The sequence below is a fragment of the Microcebus murinus genome, chromosome 14, assembly GCF_040939455.1.
Source record: "Microcebus murinus isolate Inina chromosome 14, M.murinus_Inina_mat1.0, whole genome shotgun sequence".
Lineage (NCBI taxonomy): Eukaryota > Metazoa > Chordata > Mammalia > Primates > Cheirogaleidae > Microcebus > Microcebus murinus.
The window spans coordinates 53,634,562-53,658,872 of NC_134117.1; the positions used below are offsets into that span (position 1 = coordinate 53,634,562).

Genomic DNA, 24,311 nt, shown 5'->3' on the forward strand with positions numbered 1-24,311 from the left:
GCCTTCCACGATGCTCAGGGGGGTTCTGTGCCCCTCGGATGTGCCCCAGGGTGCCCTGTGGCTTCCCGTGGGAGCACTGAGTGCAGTGGAATGAAAGCCTGTTGCTGCTCTGTCCCTCGTCCCGGGCACCCAGCATAGCGCTTGAGTCACCAGCGCGTGTTTGCAGGACGGACGTGCCGTGGAGCACGCACGTTGGCAGACTGAGCAGCGGGCTGGGGCTCAGCACACCTGGGCCCCACCCCAGCTCCCCACAGACTCACTCTGCAGCCTCGAACTGTCCCTTCTACTCCTCGGGCTCCCTCTGCCCCTTGACACAGCGCCTGTTCCCCCTGCAGCCGGCTTCCCCTGCAGCCTAGGACCAGACGGAAACGCAAATTAGCTGGGGCCCACCAAAGCACGTTGAGAAAAGCCTTTCCTACTTCTCATGCTCATCATTTCATACCTACTTATGTATATAGATATTTTTCTACCTTTCAAGTCCTTCATTTTTTAGCCAAAAGAAAATTTATGTCTATGAAATCTGGCTTTTTCTCAGCCCCCTGCCCACTGGTTAACAGGAAAATTAACTAAACATCCAATGCGGTTTAAAGCTTAGTCTAATCTGATGATTTAAACAGCCCCTTGAGATGATGCTCTTGCTCCCTAGAATAAAAATGTGCAGTTTCTCCGCCAGCCTCCTTCCCTGCCTTTCTCCCCAGGCCAGTGTGGGGGCTGGGAGAAGTGCATGGCTTATACGCAGGCGGGGGCTGTGGGTGTGGGGGCAGGTCCCCTAGGCCTGGGCGGCATTCAGGCTCAGCTGCTGCCATGACAACTGAGACCATCACCGGAGAGTCACCTGCCCTGGCCACGTGTTCCATGCCACCCACGTTTCCTTTGTACCAGAGGAGGCATAGAGCAGCTTTCTGAGACATCAGACTGGAGCCAGAGCTCCTGGGTTCACAGCTGAGTGAGCTTGAGCAAGTTCCTTAACCTCTCTGACCTCAGCTTCCTTATCTGTGTACTGGGATAGGTGAGAATACCTATCTTACTGAGGCAGTGTGAGGATTAAACGCGTCAGCATGTAGAGAACACTGAGCAGAGGGCCTAGCGCAAGTTAAATACCATGCCAGTATTTGCTGGGATGATGAGGATGTTCTTCTGCCCCAGTGGAAGCTCAGCCCAGTGGCAGGAGAAGCAGGGACTGGCCTCAGAAGTCCTGAACTTGAACCTCGCAGCAAGGTGAAAAGCAGCGTCATCCACTGAGCGCTGGCCCTGAGCCAGGCCCTGCTCTCTGCACCCCGACTAGTCCCCTCCCCAGAGCCCCACCCCCCTCCCGTTGTACAGGTGCAGAAGCTAAAACCAGAGCCATCGAGTCACTTCCCCAAGGCCACACAGCGAGTGAGCCCAGAGGGCAGGATTCAAGCTCAGGCCTCCCAGCCGCCAAGCTCTCCTGCTTCGCGTAAAGTGGGTCCCCCGCCAGGCCCTGCGTGGGGAGCCCCAGGGGGGGTCTAACTACCTCTGGCATCCTCGCCCCAGGGTTTCCGTCCATGTCCGCGTCCTGGCCTCTCTGAGCATCATCCTGGCCGTCTTCATGGTGATGATCGTGCTGGTGAAGGTGGACACCTCCTCCTGGACCCGCGGCTTCTTCGCGGTCACCATGGTCTGCATGGTGATCATGAGCAGTGCCTCCACCGTCTTCAGCAGCAGCCTCTACGGCATGACGGGCTCCTTCCCTATGCGCAATTCCCAGGCGCTGTTGTCAGGTGAGAGCCGGGGCCTGCCACCCGGGAGTCACGCACAGGAGCCGGAGGTGAGCATGTGGTGGCTCTTCCAGAAGAGGAGATGATGTGTGTGTGCTGAGTGGGTTTCAGCCAGCTGTCATTGTGTGACAATGCCACAAAACTTGGTGGCTCAGAACAACAGTCGTCATATTACTCACAGATCTGCAGCTTGGACAGGAGGTGGTGGGGACAGCTCTTCTCTGCTCCACGTGGCCTGAGCCGGCGCAGCTCGACCTCGGGCTGGAGGATCCACCTGCAAGACGGTGTGCTCTCCCGGTGTGCTGGAAGCTCAGCCAGGGCTGGCTGGGGCCGGGGGCCTCGGTTCCTCCCCCACGGACCTCACCATGCAGCGTGGGCATCCTCATGGGGTGGCGCTTGGCCTGCAAGAGCAAGCATCTCAAGAGATCCAGGCAGAAGCTTTATTTCTCACTTAGTGGCAGAAGCCACATGGGGTTACTTCGACCCTAGCCATAGCTCACCTAGAGTCAAGACAGATGCACACATCTTGGTGGGAGAGTATGACAGTTGTGCTGTAGGAAAAGCAGGCAGGAGGGGAGACGCAGTCGTAGCCATTTTTGCAAACATGGTCTGCCCAGAGTGCAGTTCCTAGAACTGGCCGCCCTTCCCTCCTTCTCCCCATGGCCCCTGCTCCTAGTCCTCTTCTCTGTCTCTTTCCTTCCCCTTATCTTTTCTCCCCTTCATTTCCCCTTTTCTTCCTTCCTTCTGTCTTTTCTTCCTTCCTGATTTTATAGAGGACCTGCTATGTTCTGGAGATTCAAAGATGAGCAAGACTCCGTCCTCTCGGAGCTGATAGCCTAGTGACTGGATTCCTCGGTCCCCCGAACTTTGGCACTCCATGGGCGTGCTGCTCATGATGCGGGCCGACCCCTCCAGCTGACGTTTAGGTTTGATGAGCCTGTTACGGGGCGGCCTTGGCAGTGCTGTCCTCTGAGCTGGAGGCCCACACACGTGTCTCTCACCCTGAGGCCCTGCAGGGCGAGAAGGAGCCGGGTCAGTAGGTAAGCGGGTGCTTTCCTGGAGAGCGCGCTCCCTGAAGCCAGACTGGGGGCTCGGCTGCTCTCTCTCTCTCTGTCCCTGTTGCGCAGAAGGGGCCCTAAACATCTGCCCACTTGGGAGGAATTTCACAAAGAACCTGCGCTGTGCCCGTTAGTTAATAACGCCAAGGAGTATGTAGCAGGATGACGAATACCTTGATGGGTGGTGCATCCCTTCCCCACTCTCCAGAAGTCCCTAACAGATCCTTATCTTCCCTCCTGAGTCTCTAAATCCTTCTCAGCACAGCACTTGAGGCAAGTGCTCTCAGCAGATCTGAGTCTAGATGTGAGCTTCAATCCGTTTGCCATTTTTGATATAGGATTAGGCTTCTGGCTCTATCCTGGGAAGGCCTTGGGCCTGAAATAAAATAAAATGAAAACGCACTACTCATTGCTTAGTTTCCTGCATAAGGTCAACACGCCCCTACCAAAGCTCCAAGAAGGGCCACCGCAGGTTGGATTTAAACTTGCTGTCACCCCTGGCTTCAGGAAGAGGTTCTGATCTCCTCATCTCCCTCCGGCCTGCTGGCGGAGGGTTTTTCAACACAACTTCAGTCTCGCTGGCCACCTCTCCAGGAGCCAGTGACAGACACACCATGTGTGTTGGCAGGTGGCTCTCGGGTCCGTCTGGCCACCTGTGGATCTTCCAGGGAAGGGGAGTCTCCTGTGAATTTTTCAGAAAGTCCATTTTTGAAAAGGCAGGGAAATTTAGTACTTAAGCTCCAATATGAATGTCCCTGGGCCCTAAACCATTGTCACCCTTGTGCAAAGCCCCCATGGGTGCCCAGCTCCACCTTGCAAGCCCCTCTTATTTGTGGTCCAGAGGAGCCCATCTGTGAATTCTGTGAGTGCTGGCAGCAGAGGAACAATTCATTCATTTGGTGCTGATGTTTTTATAAACCCCTCATTTGCATGTATTTCCATAACTGATGAGATAAAAGTAGGGAGTCGTGAAGGATGAGCTCCTGGAGGCCTGGCTTGTTGTTGATGATAATATTGTAAATTCTGTGCCAGTCGGAAGGAGAGAGAAGAAATCAATAGGCAGTGACGTTAAGATGTGAAGATCTCCCCCTCGGGGCGGCTGGGGAAAGTCTTACTGAGTTTAACCCCAGTTCTTACCAACCATCCAGGTGGGGATTACTGCTTCTCAGAAGTGGGCACCCTCTTGGCAAAGGGTTTACCCTGTTGCTGCTGCTTTGATGTGGGAAGGACAGAAACAGCCAGATCCCTAACTGGGAATCGGAGTGGATTTGTTTGGTGTTTGGCACTTGTCTGCACCAGGCACTTTTCTGAGTGCTTTGCATGTACTAATCCTTTTAATCTTCCTAACGGCCCTGAGAGGTGGGATTATTAACATCTTCATTGTACAGATGAGGAAACGGAGGCACGGAGAAGTTAAGGGACTTGCCGAGGGTCACACAGCTAGAAGTGGTAGAACTGGGGTGGACGTTCTGATTCTAGAGTTCTTGATCACTATGCTAATTTTCACACCTTTGCCCTTCCTCTAGCCCCACCCAGGCTAACTAACAGAATTCAAGTTGGGAGGGTTGGGGGCAGGATCGTCCATCAGGACCGACGGCCGTTCCTTGCAGGGCCACAGGGACGTGTCAGGCAGAGCATGGGGACGCTGCACAGTGATGGTGCACAGGGTGGACGGGGCCTGAGCTGCCCCTCTCCCACTCTGCCCCGTGCCACTGTGAGCGGGAGAGCCGTGCCGGGTGAGGCCGCCCGGAGGACAGAGCAGGCCGTGCCGCGTGCGCCAGCGTGCTCTTTGCTGCCGAAGCCAGCCTTCCTCCGGCCTCGGTGCGAACGGGTATTCTCACGCTCTGAAGTCGGCAGATGCGTCCAGCCAGTCAATGCAGCATCTCTGCCCCGCCCCGCCCGTATGGATGAGAGCGGTGCTGGCCTGTAGCGGTGACCTTCCGCTCATCGCCCCTTTCCCACTGCAGTGTGGTTTCAGGTGATGGGTGGGACGAGTATCAGCCCCGATCTCCAGGCAAACAGACACGGGCAGGGGAGAGTAAGTGATCCGCCCACACACATCCCAGCACGCCCAAGCCCCTGCCCTCCGTTAGGTAGCAGGGACGGGTGTGATGGCCACGGAGTCACGTGGGGTAACGTGTGTCAAAGCCCTTGGCAAGATCATGCCATGTGGCAGGGTGGTTACATGCTCACATGTGTGTGTGTATAGGTGTGTGGTTGTATGTATGTGTGAGTGCTGTGCGTGTGCACGTGTATTCACATGTGGACAGTGCCGCAGCTGCCTGGGAGTGCAGGATAAGTTCCGTGAGCTCCTGGGAGGGTAATGCAGTGGGAGTGTGTAGCCAACGAGGGCTTCCCCAGAAAGGACAGCCTCAGGGTAGCCAGTGAACCTTTGCTAGAACATTCCCTGAGCTTCTTTTGCATTGGTTGGTGGGTGCTTTGGGCCAACCGCAGAGAAGAGGAAATCCAGAGCCCTTTGACATTCCTCACCCTTAAATCTAAAATTTCAGACCCCACTAGAAGGACAGTAAAGGTTAAGGGTCAGCCAGGGTAGCTCCTACCTGTAATCCTAGGACTCTGGGAGGCAGAGGCGGAAGGATCACTTGAGCCGAGGAGTTCAAGACCAGCCTGAGCAAGAGCATGACCCCGTCTCTACAAAAAATAGAAAAATTAGCCATGTGTGATGGTGCATGCCTGTAGTCCCAGCTACTCAGGAGGCTGAGGCAGGAGGATCGAGTGAGCCTAGGAGTTTGAGGTTGCAGTGAGCTATAATGACGCCACTACACTGTCGCCAGTGTGATAGAGCAACACCCTGTCTCAAAAAAAAAAAAAAGATCAAGGTTCAGAGGTGAAACTAGGGAGGGAAGCAGACTGGTGGGGCCCTCCTGGAGGCGGGGCCACCCCAGGAGCAGCCTCTTAGCGATCGGACGGACGGAGGGAAAGGGAAAACCGCACCCTGGGAACCTCCAGCAACACAGGGCTGCGGGATGCCTCCACGTCTCCGTGGCTTCAGGCCACTGTAGGAACTATGGCGTTTTTACATCGGGAAATTTTTATTTCGTTCTGTTAAACCCACTCGGAGAGCGACCACGGCCACCCACCGCCTCCTCCCCCGCCCCTCACCGTCTCTGCCTTGTCCTCTGCCGTCTGTAGGAGGAGCCATGGGTGGGACCGTCTGCGCCGTGGCCTCGCTGGTGGACCTGGCAGCGTCCAGTGACGTGAGTGACAGCACCCTGGCCTTCTTCCTGACGGCTGTCGTCTTCCTTGGGCTCTGCATGGTGCTGTACCTGCTGCTGCCCAGGCTGGAGTACGCCAGGTGAAGGCTGCCCGCCCGCCCTCCCCTTGTGTGCAGTCGTAGCTGTGCGGGCTCTGCTCGCACGCTCCTGCCATCTAAGCAGCCTCCGTGCTGGTGTCCTTGTCCGTGGCCCGTCTCCCACTGGAGGATGCAGTCCACGGGAGCAGACCCTTGTGAGAGCTTTGCTCGCCACCGGACCCCAGGGCCTCGAGCTGTGCCTGGCTCATAGCAGCTGCTCAACAAAGTGGCCTGGCCAGTGGCCCCGAGAAGCTGGCCCCGTGCTGTGCCCCCCGAGCAGCTGAAGCCTGCAAGTTTCAGGACAGGGAAGGCAGGTGGGAGAAGTGGGGCCTGAGGAATAGTAGTAATAAATAATAGTGACAGTTCCCATCACGGAGCACCCCACACCAACATCCGGGCCTGCTCTCCTGCTCGCCCAATGTGCTGTATCCCGTCCAGTGCTCACGCTCCCGTTCCCCTTAGGGGACAGCTCTGTTATTTACTATTCCCATGCACAGCTTAGAAAACCAGGGTTCAGAGGGGGTAAAATTACTTGCCCAAGTTGCAGCCAGTAGGCAGCAGAGCCAGGATTTGACCGTGACCCCAAACCTATGCTTTTACTCACCCACTGCCTTGGGGGGCTTCTTTCCACCCTCCGGGGCCTCTTTTCTTGCCTTGAGTCTCTCGTTTGCTTTCCCTCCCCAGTTCCTCTTTCTTATTGCTCTTTACAGACACATCCCTTGACTTTCTCTGCTGTTTCATTCATTCTTTCCAAAGTGTTTTCCTATCCGTTATCTTATTTGCTGTAGGTAGAGCAGGCGTTACTGTCCCCATGTTGTAGGTGAGGAAACTGAGTCCGAGAGAAGGCGACTCCCTTGGTCCCAGGGAGTGTGAGCCGCAGAGGTGGGCAGGGATCTGCTCCGGACTCTGCCCCGTTCCGGGGACGCCTGTGTTTTGCGGTGGCACTGAGCTAAGCAGTTTACCTGTGTATTCCTGGCTCATTATTTACGACAACTTGTGCAGTTGTTACCGTGTTTTCCCACTTTACAGAAGAGGAGAGTGCGGCTTAGGGGGGTTCACAGATGTGCTCAGGGTCACTCACCTGGTGACTCCCAGGCAGGGATTTGAACTCGGAGCTGCCTCTTCCCAACAGATCACGCTGCTTCCCTGGCTCATAACTGCAAGGCCTTTTCCTCATCATTCATTCCTCCTGTCCCCGTAAGGAGTCACCTGGCTAAGCCCCAGGACGAGGGACTTTTAGTACTAAAACCAGGACAGTTTTAGTACTCAGAAGTACTAAAGACCTCAGAAAGACCAGGATGGTCAGCCCCCCTAGTTTCCAGTCTCATTTGGGTGGGCCAAAGCCCTTTCCAGCCAACATGTGAGACCAAGAACACCCAGGGCTGTGCTGTCCCGTGGAAGTTTCCGTTTCTTCACTGATTGAAACTAAGGTCAAGATTTCTAAGCTTATAGACACTCATCTGAGGATGGAGCTCCTGGAGAAAGCTCTGCCCCGAGGGCTGCCCAGACTAGATCTTACATAAAAGGCTGTGCTCGGTGCTGTGCGTGGAAGGGTGGGATGAGGCAGTAAGATTCGGAAGAATTTAGGATGAAGAGCTTTGCCTGGAGAAACTTGGGGGAGAGCTTCTCAGAGCGGACTTAAGACAAGGCCCTAACTCTTGAGTGGAGAGGGAAGTAAGAATATTCCTCTCCTTAGACAGTAATTGTGAAACTGGACAGGGTTCAAGGCCAAAGTGCCCCATGCTACATCTTGCAGAAGAGCCATTCTAGGGAAGAACCTTCCCACCCACTTGCTTGTTGTCTGTCAGCTCTTAGGATGGGAGGGCTGGCAGGAGCTCCAAAACCCCATGGCCCTGTGAAACTTCCCTTTCTCAGAAGAGGAATGAAGCCCAGAGAGGTGCATGGCCCGGCCCACGGTCACACAGGGAGGCAGAGGCAAGGCCGAAACCAGAACCCAGCTGTCACCAAGCTACTGTTTCCCCACATTAGCATGCACCCAGTCCTTCTGTTTGAGCTAATACAGTGAGCCTGTGTCTCTTGGTTGTCAGATCCTTGAGGCCCAGAGAGGTTGAGCGGCTCAGATAAGGTCACACAGCAAGGCAGAGTGATGCACGCTTTCTCCCTGGTCAGAGTAGCAGAAGGTGAATAGACTCATGATATTCAGTGGTGAAGATGTGGGGGAGGACACTTTTATAGGTTATTTATCAGTTCTTTCAGCAATTGTCTTTTGAAGAGCTACTCTGTGCCTGGGCATTTAGCTAGAAACAATCAAACGTGGTCCTTGCCCCAGGGAGCTGTCTTCTGCCAAAGGAGACAGGTGACAAGCCAGTAAACCAATGCAATGATCATAGATTGGAGTCAATTTTTTTTAAAGAAACAATGTTCTCATGGAGATTAACGGAACAGGCAAGTTATTCGTTTAGGCTGCGTGAGTGGTCTGGAGCGGAGATAAATTGCTAGTATCTATTTGGAGAGAAGTTTATCAATATCTATCAACATTTTAAAGCTGCAAACCTTTTAACCCAGCAATTTCCTCTTCTAGAAATCTGTCCTACCAGAATACTAGTGTGTGTGCACAAGAATTTATGCATAGGGATATTCATTTTTAGTAGTGAAACACATTACACATTCGTAGTGGTGAAAAGTTGGAGCCAACCTAAATGTCTGTCATTAGGGGAGCAGTTTAATTGAGTATCCAGACAGGGAAATGTCATGCACAGCACAGCAGAGGGACAGAGCCATATGTTCCCGTGTGCAAGGACGGCCACGAAATATTGTTTTTTAGGCAATTCTGTGTATGTATAATGTTTATGCCATGTTTTAGACTTATATATGGTATACATTTGTATTATTTATATATTTAGATATTATATTATTATTTTTGAGACAGAGTCTCGCTTTGTTTCCCAGGCTAGAGTAAGTGTCGTGGCGTCAACCTAGTTCACAGCAACCTCAAACTCCTGGGCTCAAGCAATCCTGCTGCTTCAGCCTCCCGAGTAGCTGGGACTACAGGCACGTGCCACCATGCCCGGCTAATTTTTTCTATATATATTAGTTGGCCAATTAATTTCTTTCTATTTATAGTAGAGACGAAACCAGCTCAGGCTGGTTTCGAACTCCTGACCTCGATCAATCCGCCTGCCTCGGCCTCCCAGAGTGCTAGGATTACAGGCGTGAGCCACCACGCCGGGCTTCGACATTATATTATTGCAGGAAGTTTTATAATATGTATAGCTTGATTCCACTTTTGCTTAAGAAATACAACTGTGTGCGTGTGGTGTTTGCATGTATTAAATACATGGAATAATACATACTAGATTGTTAATGGTCATTACCACTAAGGAGTGAGATCAGAGTGGGAGGAAATGAGAGTTCTCTTTCTACTTTGTTGTTTTTCTTTTGTGTTACTTGGATTCGTTGTACAAGCATGTATTACTTTTGTAATTCTAAAGTTTTATATTTTTAAATGCTGTTTTATCTCTATCTCCCTACTCCAAAACATTACAAAAATAGGTGAGCCATGGCCAGGAACAGGGTGGCTCATGCCTGTAATCCCAGCATTCTGGGAGTCCAAGACAGGAAGATCGCTTAAGCCCAGGAGTTCAAGACCAGCCTTGGCAACATAGCAAGACATTGTCTCTACAAAAATTTAAAAATTAGCCAGGCATGGTGGCACATTCCTGTAATCCCAACTACTGGGAAGGCTGAGGCAGGAGGATCATTTGAGCCCAGGAGTTCAAGGCTGCAGTGAGCTACGATGCACCTGGGTGATAGAGACCTTGTCTAAACATAACAAAGTAACAAAACAAAAAAGGCAGGTGAGTCAGGACCCGAGCCCAGACTTACCATGTGGTGGTCATTGCTGGTTTCCTCTGTCCCTGCTCATGGCACGGCCACCACCCCAGAACGAGGGACAGGAGTCCAGCCTGGCAGGTAGGCCAGGGAGAGTGCAGGCCTCCTCTGGCCAACCTGCAACCGCACGCAGCACCCCAGGGAACCCGGGCCTGGTGGGCCATGTGGGGCTAGGGCTTTACATGCTGGGCCCGAAAGTTCTCTTCAGGCCGACCCCAGCTGTGCTGACTCTGAGGTCTCCTGCTCCTCGTCCCTGGAAATCCCAAGCGACCTGCTTTACGGTGGCCCTCTCTCCTCCCTGCAGGTACTACATGAGGCCCATCTGTCCAGCCCGCGTGTTTTCTGGTGACGAGGAGCCACTCCAGGACTCCACCAGCGCCCCTTTGGTGGCTCCCGGCTCCAGTGACTCCCAGATACCACCCCTGCGCCCCATCCTGAAGACGACGGCCAGCCTGGGCTTCTGTGTCCTCTATGTCTTCTTTGTCACCAGCCTCATCTACCCCGCCATCTGCACCAACATCGAGTCCCTCAACAAGGGCTCAGGCTCCCCGTGGACCACCAAGTTCTTCGCCCCCCTCGCCGTCTTCCTCCTGTACAACTTTGGTGACCTGTGTGGCCGGCAGCTCACGGCCTGGATCCAGGTGCCCGGGCCCAAGAGCAAGGTGCTGCCGGGGCTCGTGCTGCTCCGGACCTGCTTTGTGCCCCTCTTCGTGCTCTGTAACTACCAGCCCCGTGTCCACCTGCGGACGGTGGTCTTCCAGTCCGACATCTACCCCATCGTCTTCTGCTCCCTGCTGGGGCTCAGCAATGGCTACCTCAGCACCCTGGCGCTCATCTACGGGCCTAAGATCGTGCCTAGGGAGCTGGCCGAGGCCACAGGGGTGGTGTTGACCTTTTACTTGTGCATGGGCTTGCTGCTGGGCTCGGCCTGCTCCACCCTGCTGGTGCACCTCATCTAGGAGGGGGGCTGGAGGACATCGGTGCTGCCGGGTGCCTCGGAGCCTCTGCGAGATGGGGAGGGAGAGCCTGGAAGGCTCGGGGCGTGGAGGAAGGGGCTGGAGTTTCACTTGGTGCAGAGAGCAGAGCACACTCGGGCCTCGTCTCTCCCAAGATGCCAGCGGGCCAGGTCCACGCCCGTCCCGTGCAAGGCAGAGGCATTCCAGACAGGTTAACAGAGCACTCCTGCGACATCTGAAGAAGACACAGCTACAAAGCAGGGGTGTCACCTTCATAGCTGATGGTTAACATTGCACCTCTCCATAGCCGCTCAGAAAGGTGCGGCCAGCGTTGGACTCTGAGTTGTTACAAAGCCAGTGCCAAAACCCAGCCGCAGGCTGAGTTCTTCCAGCCTGCTCCTTCCAGCTGACAGCAAGATGCCAGAGAATTCTCAGCCCTCCCTACCCTGAGGGGGCCCCCTGGAATGGAGGCCCCCCAGGGTGGCCAGTATTCAGGCCCCATACCCAAGTGTGAAAAGACCCCTGTGTTCTGTGGGTGAAAGACCACACACCAACCAGACTGAAAAACCCAGAAAGACAGGCCTTCTATAAATAGGCTTCATTCCAGAGGCTCTAGAAGGACCAGAGGGACCAGAGGGCTTCCCTGTGCTAGGGACCAGTGTGGCAGGACGGGTTTTCAAACAGATCCTATGGCCTGGGTCAGGGCAGGGATCTTCTAATCTTGATGTTTACGGCACCAAGAAGTTGGCCCTTGAACAACAGGCCAAGGCCATTGGTTTAAGGGCATAATAAATACTTGAGTGTTCAGCGTAAGCCTCAATTACGCCTGTATTAGTCAGGGTCTTGGCAGGCGGTGGCATACTCAGATTGGGTAATTTGAGGATATTCTGAGAGCAGGTGTAGGAACACCAAGGGGTTACGTATTCTATCTGAGAACTAGTCGTAGTGAGAGCATTCTAGCCCAGGCTTGATGTGGGGCTGGGAAGGAGTCCCTCTAGAGCCCAGAGACGTGACTGTGCTTGGGGGTGCACAGTCTAGCCTGCTGTCACCCCACAGGAGGGAGCTAAAGGGACAAACTCCCTCCCTCCCCTCCTCTGATCCCTCCACGCCCTGTGGCTTATACCATGGCCAGGAGCAGGTGGAGAGCGGACATGGGGGCGGGGAGGTGTCCGGCCCAGGGTCTCATCCATCATGGGGCCAGCAAGCACCTCGGCTTTCATGGGTTTCTTTGTCATAAAACATCAGTGGTGCTGAAGCTTTGATCCTCAGGATTGAGTGTTGCTCTGTTCCGGTTCGTCGTGGGTAGTTGCTGTGTGTGATGAAGGATGACTCGGGGGCTCTGTGTGCCCCACCTTGGAGACTCTGGCCCCCTCACCTTTGCCAGCCCCTGATGCAAACAGTAATTTACATTTTTTCAGGTGCCTTGAAGGCTCCCACAAGGCTGTTCCTTGGGGCGGCAGGCTGGCTTGGGAATCAGAGAGAAAGGCGCCAGATCAGACCGGGAGTTCTTAAGAATCTCGCAGGAAGAACAGAGCTTGCCCCCAAGAAGCGGCAACCTGGAGAGCTATAAATCAGCCCTCTCCTCCTCTGCGGGAGCTCGCTGGCTTGGCGGAGTCCTGCGGAGGCTGATTAAACCGGGAGACAGTCGGTAATCCACCCAGTGGCGGCAGTTGATGTTCCCCACCGTCTCAGTCTAGTACGCACTCCCTCTTCCTGGACCGAGAATTGAAGAGGACATCCTTGAAAGGGTTTCTGAAACTTGATACCTACAAAAAAAAAAAATTCTCCCTTGCCTGTTTTGCAGGAACATGAAATCTCCCCCTCGGGTTTTTCACCAACTTTAATGCTGGGGATGATTTGGGGCATCGGTCTCGCGGGTGACTCAGTTTTAGAAATGGACAGCATGCCGGCTCTCAAGTAAGCCAGCAGTGGCTGAGCTCAGAGCGGGGGACCACCCTGAGCTATGAGGAGGGAGCGGTGGGGGTCTCGGGCTCTGCAGAGAGGGGGTGGCTTTCAGGGAGTGGAGGAGGCATCCCTGTGACAGCGATGATGGGAAGTTAGCGTGAGTGCAGAGGAAGAGGCTGGCCAGCCGTGGAGATGCTGTGACATGGGGACTTGGCTGGGACAGGGGAGGCCGCTCGTAGTTGGGAGGGGCTGGCTGCTTGGCTGGTTGGTGGGGGGACTCTCTGGGCTTTTGCCTGCACCCCCTTGTTACTCGCCTGAGTGGGCATTTCATGAAGGATCGTTCCCTCCCAGGGAGGAAGGACAATGAAAATGCATGGCCAGGCGGAGGGGTGGCCAGGGGAGCTCAGGCATCTTTGTTCCCCCTTCGCTGTGGGAGCAGCTCATGGGCACCAGCTGCTCTGGGTCTCAAGTCTCACGTGCCCCCTTGTGAGCCCGCTCATGCGTGTGGGGGGTGAGCAAAACTCAATACTGAGATGGGGAGTTTTCAGTGAGGGAGCTAGACGGGGTGTCCCTAAAAGTTGCCTTTGTCTAATAGTTCTCTGACTTAATCCCAGGTGCCAGTTTTTAGGGCACCATACACACCTTCATTTGCCTCCTTTTTTTCAACAAAGAAAGCCAGAGGCAGCCCCATGAATGGACTCTTCAACTAGTGGATGACAGGGACTTGTAAGAAAATGCTCATTCCTAGGTGCATGGGGACCTGAGGGGACTTGAACCAGGGGTGGTATCACTAGCACAGACCCCTCATCTTCCACCCAGTGCCCCTGGGAGAAGACTTGGGCCCCCTCATCAAGCTTGGAGGCAATGTGGGAGGGGGAGCCCGGCTTCTGAACCCCTGTCACCCTTTCACAGAGAGCTGCACGTAGAAGAGAGAGGGGCCAATCTGTCGACATATTTTATTCCAGTTAAGTTTAAGCTTAAACCCCAGTGCTTGTCTCAACTGCGTGGGCTTTCTGAGTGGGAGTTTCTAGTGTGTATGTCACCATTATCACTTCCTTGGTGGCAGCATTGTCAGTGTCAGTGTTGCCTAGGCCCGTGTCACTGTTGCCCTCCACCCACTAGCTGAGGCCAGCCCAGTTCCCAGTCTGGCTTTGACCCTGGCAGGATCCCAGACGGAATTTCAGCCTCACCAGCAGGTGGAAGCTGAGACTAGGCATGTAGCCACAGGGCCAGAGGCCAGGACAGACTTTCCACCCTGCCGCCCAGATTCCTACCCTGTGCCAGACTGTACCTACATGCCTTCTCCATCTGTAGATAAACACGGTGAGGCTCAGAGAGGGTAGGTAACTTTACCAAGGTCACTCAGCTACCAAGTAGGAATCAAACCTAGGTCTTCCTAAACTCAGAAGTCCTTACCTGCCCTACCCTATTCCTCCCCTAGTTGAGTCTGGACTTCCTCCTTGGTTCTTCACACCTGTCACCCCTTTTCCTTGCTAAGTTGATGTATGGCCCAGAACTCTGTCGCTGGCCCTGGCCTGAGTTGACCTGCCTGGTATAGCCAGCCAGGCCCCTGCTGGACTGTGCCCCCCTGATCCTGACCTGGGCTTACACACACCTCTCCTTGTTGGGCACGGGGTCTTGTTGCCCCCTGCCCAGTCTCCAGACACCAGCCCTCTGGGCCCCACATCCCCCTTCCCCATACCAACCCCTGCTGCTGAGGTCACCCCCACAGGGCTTGCAGCTGATGGACCTGTCTTGGGACAGCAGGGTTAGGGGACAGTTTTGAAGGTCAGGGAGTCTTGCTGCCAGCCCTACCAGGCACTGGCTGTGTGAGTCAACCTTCTGGAATCTCATCTCCTCATCCATAAAAGAGGGATAATAGTAAGTCCCAGAGCTGTGACCATCTGCTGAGCCACTGAGCCAGTGAGTCACCCCAGCCGTGCCCACTCCCCAGCCCACACAGGCGAGAGCTGCCCCAGGGCGCACAGCCTCTGCAGCAAGTGACTCAAGGGCACAGGGCACACTCTCTGCCCACACCCAGGCTTCAGCCACTCAAGAGGTGTGAAGGCAGCCTCAGCCTGAGATGACGACCTCAACTTTCAGCTGGCCTGGGCTGGACCCCGAAGAAGAATGACAAAGATGGCCATTGCTCTCTGCCTCTACAAGACTCCAGCCAGCTGATCCGCTGGCCCTATGCACCCCACTAGCAATAATTTCTACCCTTGACTGGAAGTCACAGGAGCTCCAGGGCCACAGCACAGGGCCAAGGAATGGACAGTCAGGGCTCCAGGTGCCTGGATGAGGCTGGCATGCTGGTCCGCCACCCTCCTGGCTGGGTCATTTCAGCCAAGTCTTGCTGATGCCTTTTTCTCACGTCTAAAATGAGAAGCATATCAGGGCTGTAGAAAGGATTAACTAAGCCCCAATGTTGTATGTGAAAGTACCTGACATATAGAAGATTGTCAAGAAATTTGTTTTTCTTCCACTTTTTGCTCTGCCTGGATAGTTTGTGGCAATGCCCAACTGCATTTCTGTGGCAGGTTGTACGCTGTACCTGCCATTCGGCACACCTGCCTGGGCCCCAGGCCTAGTACCTGATGCCTGTTTGACACCCAGACGCTCTGCTTGGGTCTGCCTGCCCAGACATGCCTGACCTGGGGCAGGGCGCACCGGGCGGAAAGCTGAAAGTCCGAGACCACAGACCAAGCTCTGCTGCTCACTTTGTCCTTTGAGTGAGCTACTTTACTTTTTTCTAGGCCTCTGCTGGGAGATTGGGCACCCCAGCACCTATCCTAGCTCCATCATGAACACACAGCCATGAACACGGATGCCCTGTGGAAACTGGTCAGATTCCAACATGGTTACAATGAGAGCCTGGGATCTGGAGTCAGCCTGCCTGGGTTTGAGTCCTCGCCACTTCCTGGCTGTGTACCTGAAGGCAAGTCCAACCCCTGCCTCCATTCTCTCGTCTGAACAATAGGAGTGATTGTAGTACTGACCTAATATCTGATGATTATGATATACTGGAATGCATATAAAGCAATTACAATGAAGCCTGGTGCTATAGACTGAATGTTTGTGTGCTCCCAAATTCATACGTTCAAATCCTAATCCCCAATTTGATGGTATTAGGAAGTTGGGACTTTGGAAAGTGATTAGATAATGAGACATAGCCCTCATGAACGGGGGATTAGTGATCTTATAAAAGGTGCCCAAAAGAGATCCTTCTCCCTTTCTTCCATGTGAGAACACATCATGAAAATGGCCCTCTGTGAACCAAGAAGTGGGTGCTCACCAGACACTAAATCTGCTGCAGCCTTGATCTTGGACCTTCCAGCCTCCAGAACAGTGAAAAATAAATTTCTGTTGGATATAATCTACCCAGTCTATGATGATGTTGTTATGGCAGCCCAAACAGACTAGGACAGAAATTGGTACCAGGAGTAGGGTACTAATGTAACAAATACCTAAAAATGTGGAGGCCTCTTTGGAACTGGGTTATGGGTAGAGGCTGGAAGAGTTTTGAGGTGTAGGTAGAAAATCCTACATTGCCACGAACAGGCCTTCAAAGGCTGGTGAGGGACCAGAACGAAAAGAGGAGAGCTTAGAGTTTAGAGAAAGCCTTGATCAGAGAATTCCTAAGTAATCCTCAATAGAATATTGGTATAAGTATGGACAGTAAAAGTCATAAATCACAAACAGAAATGAGGAACATGTTATTGGACAATGAAGAAAAGACTTGTTATAAAGTGTCAAAGAACTTGGCTGACTTGTGTTTGTGTTCCAGTGTTTTGTGGAAGGTAGAATTTGAGAGCAATGAAATTGGATGCGTACCTGAGGAAATCGCTAAGCAATGTTTTGAAGGTATGGCTTGGCTCCTCCTACTGCGAATCCACGTACAGCTCTCCCCCAGACTAAATGATTACTTCTCCTGGCTGTCCTGTGAGGTGTGCAGAGTGGGGGATATCCTGGCCACTTTTCAATGCACCTGGTGCAGGTGCAGCAGGGCCTGCCAACTGGCCGGTGAAATAATGCAGCCACAAAGCCTGCACGCTGCTCTCAGAGGTGGGAGAATTCCCTTTAGACAAGCTGGGAAATAAACGAGATCTTCCAACAGTTTCAGTCCTGGTCAAGTAATGAGAACCAGTCATAGGCCCACAGGATGCAGGAGGTGGCTTGAGGCATGAATCAGAGGCCACACATCTGAAAGGGGCTGCTAGCACCTCCAGGACAGCCTTCTTGAAGTCCCTTGTCAATCTGATTTCTAGAGAAATAGAGGAGATACTGCTTATTGAGCACTGTGAACCAAACATGTTAATCTTACTTAATCCACTTGCTCACACTATGAGGAAGCATCATTATCCCCATGTTTTATGTCAAAACTAAGACTCAGATGCACACCTGCTAAGTGGCAGAGCTGAGATTCAAACCCAGGTGTGTCTGACCCCAGGACTCAAGCTCCTGATGACTACTACTACAGAAGCTATCCTCATTACAGTCACTTGGAGCACTTGCACAGCATAGATTGCTGTACCCACCACCCGAGTTTCTGATTCCCTAGGTCTGGGGCGGGATGCAAGAATTTGCATCTCCAGCAAGGTCCAAGGTGGCTGCTGTTGGACTGGGAACCCCACTTTGAGAACCACGGTGCTGGACCAGCATGATGAGTGGTTGTCAGGAGCTCACACCTGGCCCAGGGAGAGAAAGCGGACACTTCATCTGCTGCTGTTCCAGTTGAGGGCTCAGGACTGGAAAGTCTTTAATGAAGCTAATTCATTGTGGACACTCAGCCTTGCTTTAAAATGATCACAGATTAGGGGCAGAGCCTTTGCATTCTAAAAGCCAAGCTCATCTTCACCACGCGCCCAGCGGCTCCACTCCTCACTGGCAGCTTTCCCACCTGCTCCCTTCAGCTGAGGCCCAACACCATCAATATTCAGGCAGGAGGGGGAGGGGTGAGAGAGGGCGAGGGCTGGGGGGCAAGTCTCCAGGCTTGGAGGTGGCAAGCTGGGGTGCTGTGTTCTTACCCCTCCCAGGCATCCTTGTAACTGAGGAACAGCGGGGCTGGTGCGAGGCCACCTCCTGCTGGGGTGGGGTCACACCTTCTACCTGTTCTCAAGAGCTCATTAGCTGCTCAGGTGATATTCACTGTTTTTCATTTTGCTGAGTCTTTGCTGAGACTCGAAAAGGGAAATGAGCCATTACCAAACAGCAGCCCTTTTCTGAAACAGAAACTGAACCGACTGCATTTTCTAATAACGCCTTATGAGCTCAGAATGCAGAAGTCTGGCCTTGCTTTATCCAAGTTGCTTTCCAGAAGAAAGCCGGGTCTGGCTTGCCTTCTGCTTACAAAGCTCCGGGAGAAGGGGATTGGAGGGGTTAAATGCCAATATGGCCAGGCCCGTGGGTGCCACACCAGTGGGCATTTATTTAATAGCTGGCCCTAGCCCATAGTGAAGATGTCTGGAAATTTCCTTGCTTTTTGCTGCCCAAGATCCTCAGACTCTCTCTGCCCTGTTGGGTAAGGACCAGCCACCTCCATTCTTTTTTTTTTTTTCTTCCAGAGAAGAGGTCTTTACTCTGTCACCCAGGCTGGAGTGCAGTGGCACGATCAGAGCTCACTGCAGCCTTGAACTCTTGAGCTCAAGTGATCCTCCCACTTTAGCCTCACAAGTAGCTGGGACTACGGGTGTGAGCCACCACACCTAGACTCGAATCTTGACATAGGAAGAGTCAGGATTTCAAGATTGTTCTTTTCTAAGCACCGAAGGAGGCAAGAAAAGCTTCATCTTTCTCTGCTGTACCCATTTTAATAAAAAGATTTGTTTTATAAAATTTAATCAAAAGGCCACACTTAAGGACTTAGAAGGCCACTTGTGGCCTTACAGCTGCAGGTTCCCCACCCCTGGAGGGACCCAGGGGAAGTCACTAACCTCTCTGTGCCTGAGTATCTTCATCTGTAAAATGAGGTCATTAATCTTGCAAACTTCAAAATTCCAACCATGTCAGAGTGCCTTATAAACTGCAAAAAGCCTACAAAATAGCATAATCCCTCTTGTTATTACATTGTCTTTATACTTTATCCCATGTAGGACCAAGGGGACATGATAGCCTGGAAAGCACAGCCCTTTCCCCTTCTGGACCATACTCTGAGTATCTGGGACACCTGAATCCCTCACTCACCTGGACTCGCACCTGCAATGAGGGCCTGGGCAGCCTTTTCCTAGATCTATGCCCCCGAGGGCAGACTGCTTGAGGCACCCCTAGGCTTGAGGGATGGCAGTTTGCAAGTGGTGCAGAGCTGAGACATACGGGTTGGCTGTCCTCATTTGTGCGCAGGGGACCCCTCCAGATGTAGGACTGAGCAGACCTCTGAGAAGTCAGAGAATTCTAGAGTCAAACCTGATCTTCCAGGCTGTTATAAAGGTGTATGTATCAAGGTAGAAAAAGGACATATTTTGCCGGGCGTGGTGGCTCACGCCTATAATCCTAGCACTCTGGGAGGCCGAGGCAGGCGGATTGCTCGAGGTCAGGAGTTCGAAACCAGCCTGAGCAAGACCCCGTCTCTACTAAAAATAGAAAGAAATTAATTGACCAACTAAAAAATATATATACAAAATATTAGCCAGGCATGGTGGTGCATGCCTGTACTCCCAGCTACTTGGGAGGCTGAGGCAGGAGGATCACTTGAGCCAGGAGATTGAGGTTGCTGTGAGCTAGGCTGATGCCATAGCACTCACTCTAGCCTGGGCAACAAAGTGAGACTCTGTCTCAAAAAAAAAAAAAAGAAAGAAAAAGAAAAAGGACATATTTTAAGTCTGTTACTTGAGGCCGGGCACGGTGGCACACACCTGTAATCCTAGCACTCTGGGAGGCCAAGGCAGGCAGGTCGTTTGAGCTCAGGAGTTCGAGACCAGCCTAAGAGTGAGACCCCATCTCTACTAAAAATAGAAAGAATTACCTAGGCATCTAAAAAATAAAAAAATATATAAAAAATTAGCCAGGGATGGTGAATGCCTGTAGTCCCAGCTACTCCGGAGGCTGAGGCAGGAGGCTCGCTTGAGCCCAGGAGTTTGAGGTTGCTGTGAGCTAGGCTGACACCACGGCACTCACTCTAGCCTGGGCAACAGAGTGAGGCTCTGTCTCAAAAAAAAAAAAAAAAAGATTACTTAAGTCTGTTACTTGATTTATACCTTATTAATACATATTGAGACCTATGGTGCATACTCTTGTATGACCTGAGTCATACTTGGTGACCTACTCTTGTCCTAGGTCTCTAAATGTTCTTTTTTATTACTGGAACTTTGAATTCACTTCCTTTGAGTTAGGCAGACCCCTCATTTTCCTCTTTGTGTCTCTTCTCATATTTCCTCCCCCTCTGTCTTCCTGTTTTTTTTGGTTTTGTTTTGTTTTTGTCTTTTTTGAGACAGAGTCACACTCTATTGACCCGGCTAGAGTGCCGTGGCATCAGCCTATCTCACAGCAACCCCAAACTCCTGGGCTCAGGAGATCCTCCTGCCTCAGCTTCCTGAGTAGCTGGGACTACAGGCATGCGCCACCATGCCCGGCTAATTATATATATATATTAGTTGTCCAGCTAATTTCTTTTTATTTTTCCGTAGAGACGGGGGTCTCGCTCTTGCTCAGGCTGATCTCGAACTCCTGAGCTCAAACGATCCACGCGCCTTGGCCTCCCAGAGTGCTAGGATTACAGGCATGAGCCACCATGCCTGGCCTCCCTCTGTCTTCCTAAATATTCAAAGCTGAGCTTTATAGGGTACACAGCCAGGATTAGTGGAGATTAGTAGAGACATTATAGCAGCTCCCTTCTTCTCTCCTTCAAACCATTTCCCACCCCCTAAGGCTAAGGAACATGCAGGACAGACCATGGGCAGGGGCTGTGGGTCCTCCCTGGTCAATGGCTGGCCTCCTTTTTGCCTCCTAAGCAGTTTCCAGATGGTGGTATCTGTGCTATTTCATGGTAAGAAGATAGAGCTCCACTCTGCCGTCACCATGGTAACCCTAAGGCATGGGGACTACATGATCCTAGTAAAAGGATCAGGAACCTCCATCCTGGTATCTCTGAGGGTGGGGGTGGAGGTGGGGAACAGGCCCTAGAAGCCTACCTAGGTTTTTGTTCAGAAAACGGCTACACGAAGAGTGACACTGCTTGCCCCAACCTCCACTCACCATCTCCATCCTGAAAGGGTGCAGGGCCTCAGCTGGCAGAGGGGGAAAGTCGGTTGGTGGAAGGTAGTAGCCAGTGACTTCAACCACACAGCAGTAGTTGAGCAGCTTTTGGTGCACATCCAATCCGGCTAAACAGTTCATCTCTCCTGTGCCTGAGATGGTGATAACACAGAGAAGGAGGGACACAGGAGAAAAGGTTAGAGGCTGTGACAGAGCCACTAGGAGCTATCCCCTGCTCCCCACCTGCCCCACAGACCCTAAGAGAATCAGAGCAAATGCTGCATAGTGCACATGAACACCAGGGGCTCCAGGGACTACCGTGGCCACTGATTTTACAAGTGTGGAAGAGAAGTGCTGGTACTGCACTGGGTGACTTTAGGTGCTACCAGGCAGAGCATTAAACAACACAAAATCTCTGTGTATGGAAGTTCTTCCCTTTTCAATTCTTTCAATTTTGATTACCTGCAGGAGAAACTTTCAGTTTATTGCTTGAGTTCTTCGACATCTTGCTAAAACTTAATATTCTCCCTTTTTAACAAAAAGAAATCAAATCTCAGTTCCAGGTCTTGCCCACTAGAATTGAGCAATGTTTTGTTTTTATTTGCATTTCTTTCTGTGGTTTTGTACCTTTTATTTGACAGGTGATATTGGTTTTCCATTAAAGTAATGATATACAGTTTTAAAAAGTAAATATAAGGCAACTGAAAAAACAATTAAAAAATACAGATGGGACCTGGTACAGTGGCTCATACCTATACTCCTAGCACTTTGGGAGACCAAGGCAGGAGAATCACTTGAGGCCAGAAGTTCAAGACAGCCTAGGCAACATAGCGAGACCCAGTCCCTACAAAAAATTTAAAAAATTAGCCAGGCATGGTACCAAGTGCCTGTAGTCCCAGCTACTTGGAAGCGGGAGGATTGCTTGTATCCAGGAGTTTGAGGTTGCAGTGAGGTATGATCATGTCACTGCACTTCAACTTAAGCAACAGAGCGAGACCCTGTCTCTAAAAAAATCAGTTGGTTTAGCAATCTTGGATATAGCAAAGACTATTTTTTCTTAATATTGCAAATATTATTCAAGTTTATCATTTTATATGCAGAAGACCTAGGCAGAAGTCCTCAAACCCCAAAATGGTGTCTAGCATTTTAGGAAGAACATAGACAGCTGTCTCCCTTGAAACCCTGACAGTCACAGGCTAGGTAAGTTCCCCCTTTTAAATTTAGGACCCCATTATCAAGAGTCCTCCTGTTGTGGTGTTTTCAGTATTTTCATTAGCGAAGAAAAGTGAGAACTTCTTGGGGTACTGATTGTCCTCTTTAAGCTTAGGGCAGAAACCTGACCATTTTTCAGAGGCAAAGGGCTTCAGCAGTAGAGAGCTGTAAGTGGTAGAGGAGAGAAGGGGTAAACACAGAAGTGGAGCAAAGTGTTATATAGGAAGTAGAAGACACAAAGCCAAAGCACCTTGAAGATTTTTTAAAGACTTAAAACTCTGGAGAGTGGCAGAAATGAATCCCAGATCGTCCCTGTCTTCTTATAAAGTTCTGACCAAAGCCAACTTGTTACAACTACCATGACGATTTGCCCACTAACCTCAACCAGGCACTCAGTGGTTGCCAAGCATCTGGATAAGACTGGACATCCTCTTGTCAAACCTCACAAGAAGCCTTTAAGTTAAAATCGCATGCTCTGGAGTTACACTACTTGGGTTTGGAAATCTAGCCCCATAGAGCTGTGTGAATTACAGCAAATTAAATTCTTCCCTGAGCCTCAGTGTCCTCATCTCCAAAATGGATTTAATACCTGCCTCTTAGACTTCAACACTAAAACATTTATCAAGGGTGGGAAGTAAGCAACCAATGTCACTTATTATTATTCACTACTGGTAGTATCAGTATCGGAAAGTCAAAAAAGCTTCCAGAGGTTATCAACCTTTCATAATATGATTCAGAAAATATGATTAAGTGTCGGGTTTGTTGGAGCCAAAGCTTGAGGATGCCCACCCAAGAGTATAGTCAAGTTGCCCAGAATATACACTCTGATTAGCAGCAGTTACAAGTGGGTTTTTAAGGAAAGAAGAGGCAGTTCTAGGCCAGGCGAGGTGGCTCACTCTGGGAGGCCGAGGCGGGCGGATTGCTCAAGGTCAGGAGTTCAAAACCAGCCTGAGCGAGACCCCGTCTCTACCATAAAAATAGAAAGAAATTAATTGGCCAACTAATATATATAATATAAAAATCAGCCGGGCATGGTGCTGCATGCCTGTAGTCCCAGCTACTTGGGAGGCTGAGGCAGGAGGATCGCTTGAGCCCAGGAGTTTGAGGTTGCTGTGAGCTAGGCTGACGCCAGGGCACTCACTCTAGCCTAGGCAAGAAAGCGAGACTCTGTCTCAAAAAAAAAAAAGAAGAGGCAGTTCCTAAACTGTTTACCACAAATTTACATTAAAATAAGTTACTGATTGGCTATACATTGTCCTTCAAATCACAAATTCCAGAACATCAAGATGATGGGTGAGGCACTAAACAGGAAAAAAATGTCTTTAAACAACTGTCCCTGAACATGAGGGGTGGAGTGGGTAGGGGGTATGACTGAAGTCCCATCCTTCTGTCTCTCTGGGCCTGATACATTTTGTATACTTCACTAGCTTGGACTGCTCTGAGCTATTTTTCGTTTCTCAAGGTCATTCTCCCAAGGTCACAGAGCTGAAGGGAGTAAGCTAGACTGGTGGGCTAGGAGATCTAGCTGGGGAGGCAGGGGAGGGGGTGGTGGAGAGGGGTTCAGGCCGCCGGGCGTGGGCTCCTGGAAGATGCTCCAAGCTGCAGCTGGTCGCCTCGCTTCCGGGGACTCAGCTCCGTCTCCCAGGGCTTGGACTGCCTAGAGACTCCACAGTTGTGACACACCAGGCGAGTTGCGGCGGATTGTCAGCCCCGCGAGGCCGTCCGGTTCAGTGACCCGCGGAGATGCCGGCCTGCCAAGCTCAGCTCGGACAGAACTGCTCCCAAGGCCTCGGCCTACGCCGCACTCGCCGGCCTCCGGCTGCGAAACCGCCCAGAGCTTCAAAACAGAGGGCGCAGCCGGCTTCCGGGAGCCGCGGGGCATGCCGGTAGCCAGGCCGCACAGCCAATCCCCGCGCGGGGGCGGACTGTGGTTACCTGGCAACGGGGCGGACGCCCAGGTGAGGGGGCGGAGCCAATGGGGCGGGGAGAAGGCGTGTGGTGGCTGGACTAGGTGGCGACCTGCCAATTCCGGAGAAGGCAGCTTTTATTCTGTCCCCAGTTCTCTCATTCCTACCTGGGCCTGAAG

At 52.0% G+C, this 24,311-nt stretch overlaps 1 protein-coding gene across 1 annotated transcript in view; it reads left to right on the forward strand.

Annotated features, from left to right (window-relative positions):
* SLC29A3 (solute carrier family 29 member 3) overlaps positions 1–16,203 on the forward strand; it is a 43,051-nt gene extending 26,848 nt beyond the window's left edge. Inside the window, exons 4-6 of the mRNA XM_012762590.2 lie at positions 1,516–1,742; positions 5,951–6,113; positions 10,267–16,203. Of these exons, the coding sequence (XP_012618044.1) occupies positions 1,516–1,742; positions 5,951–6,113; positions 10,267–10,921 (1,045 nt within the window). The 3' untranslated portion in view covers positions 10,922–16,203. The remainder of the gene's footprint in view (positions 1–1,515; positions 1,743–5,950; positions 6,114–10,266) is intronic.
* Positions 16,204–24,311: the final 8,108 nt, after the last annotated feature.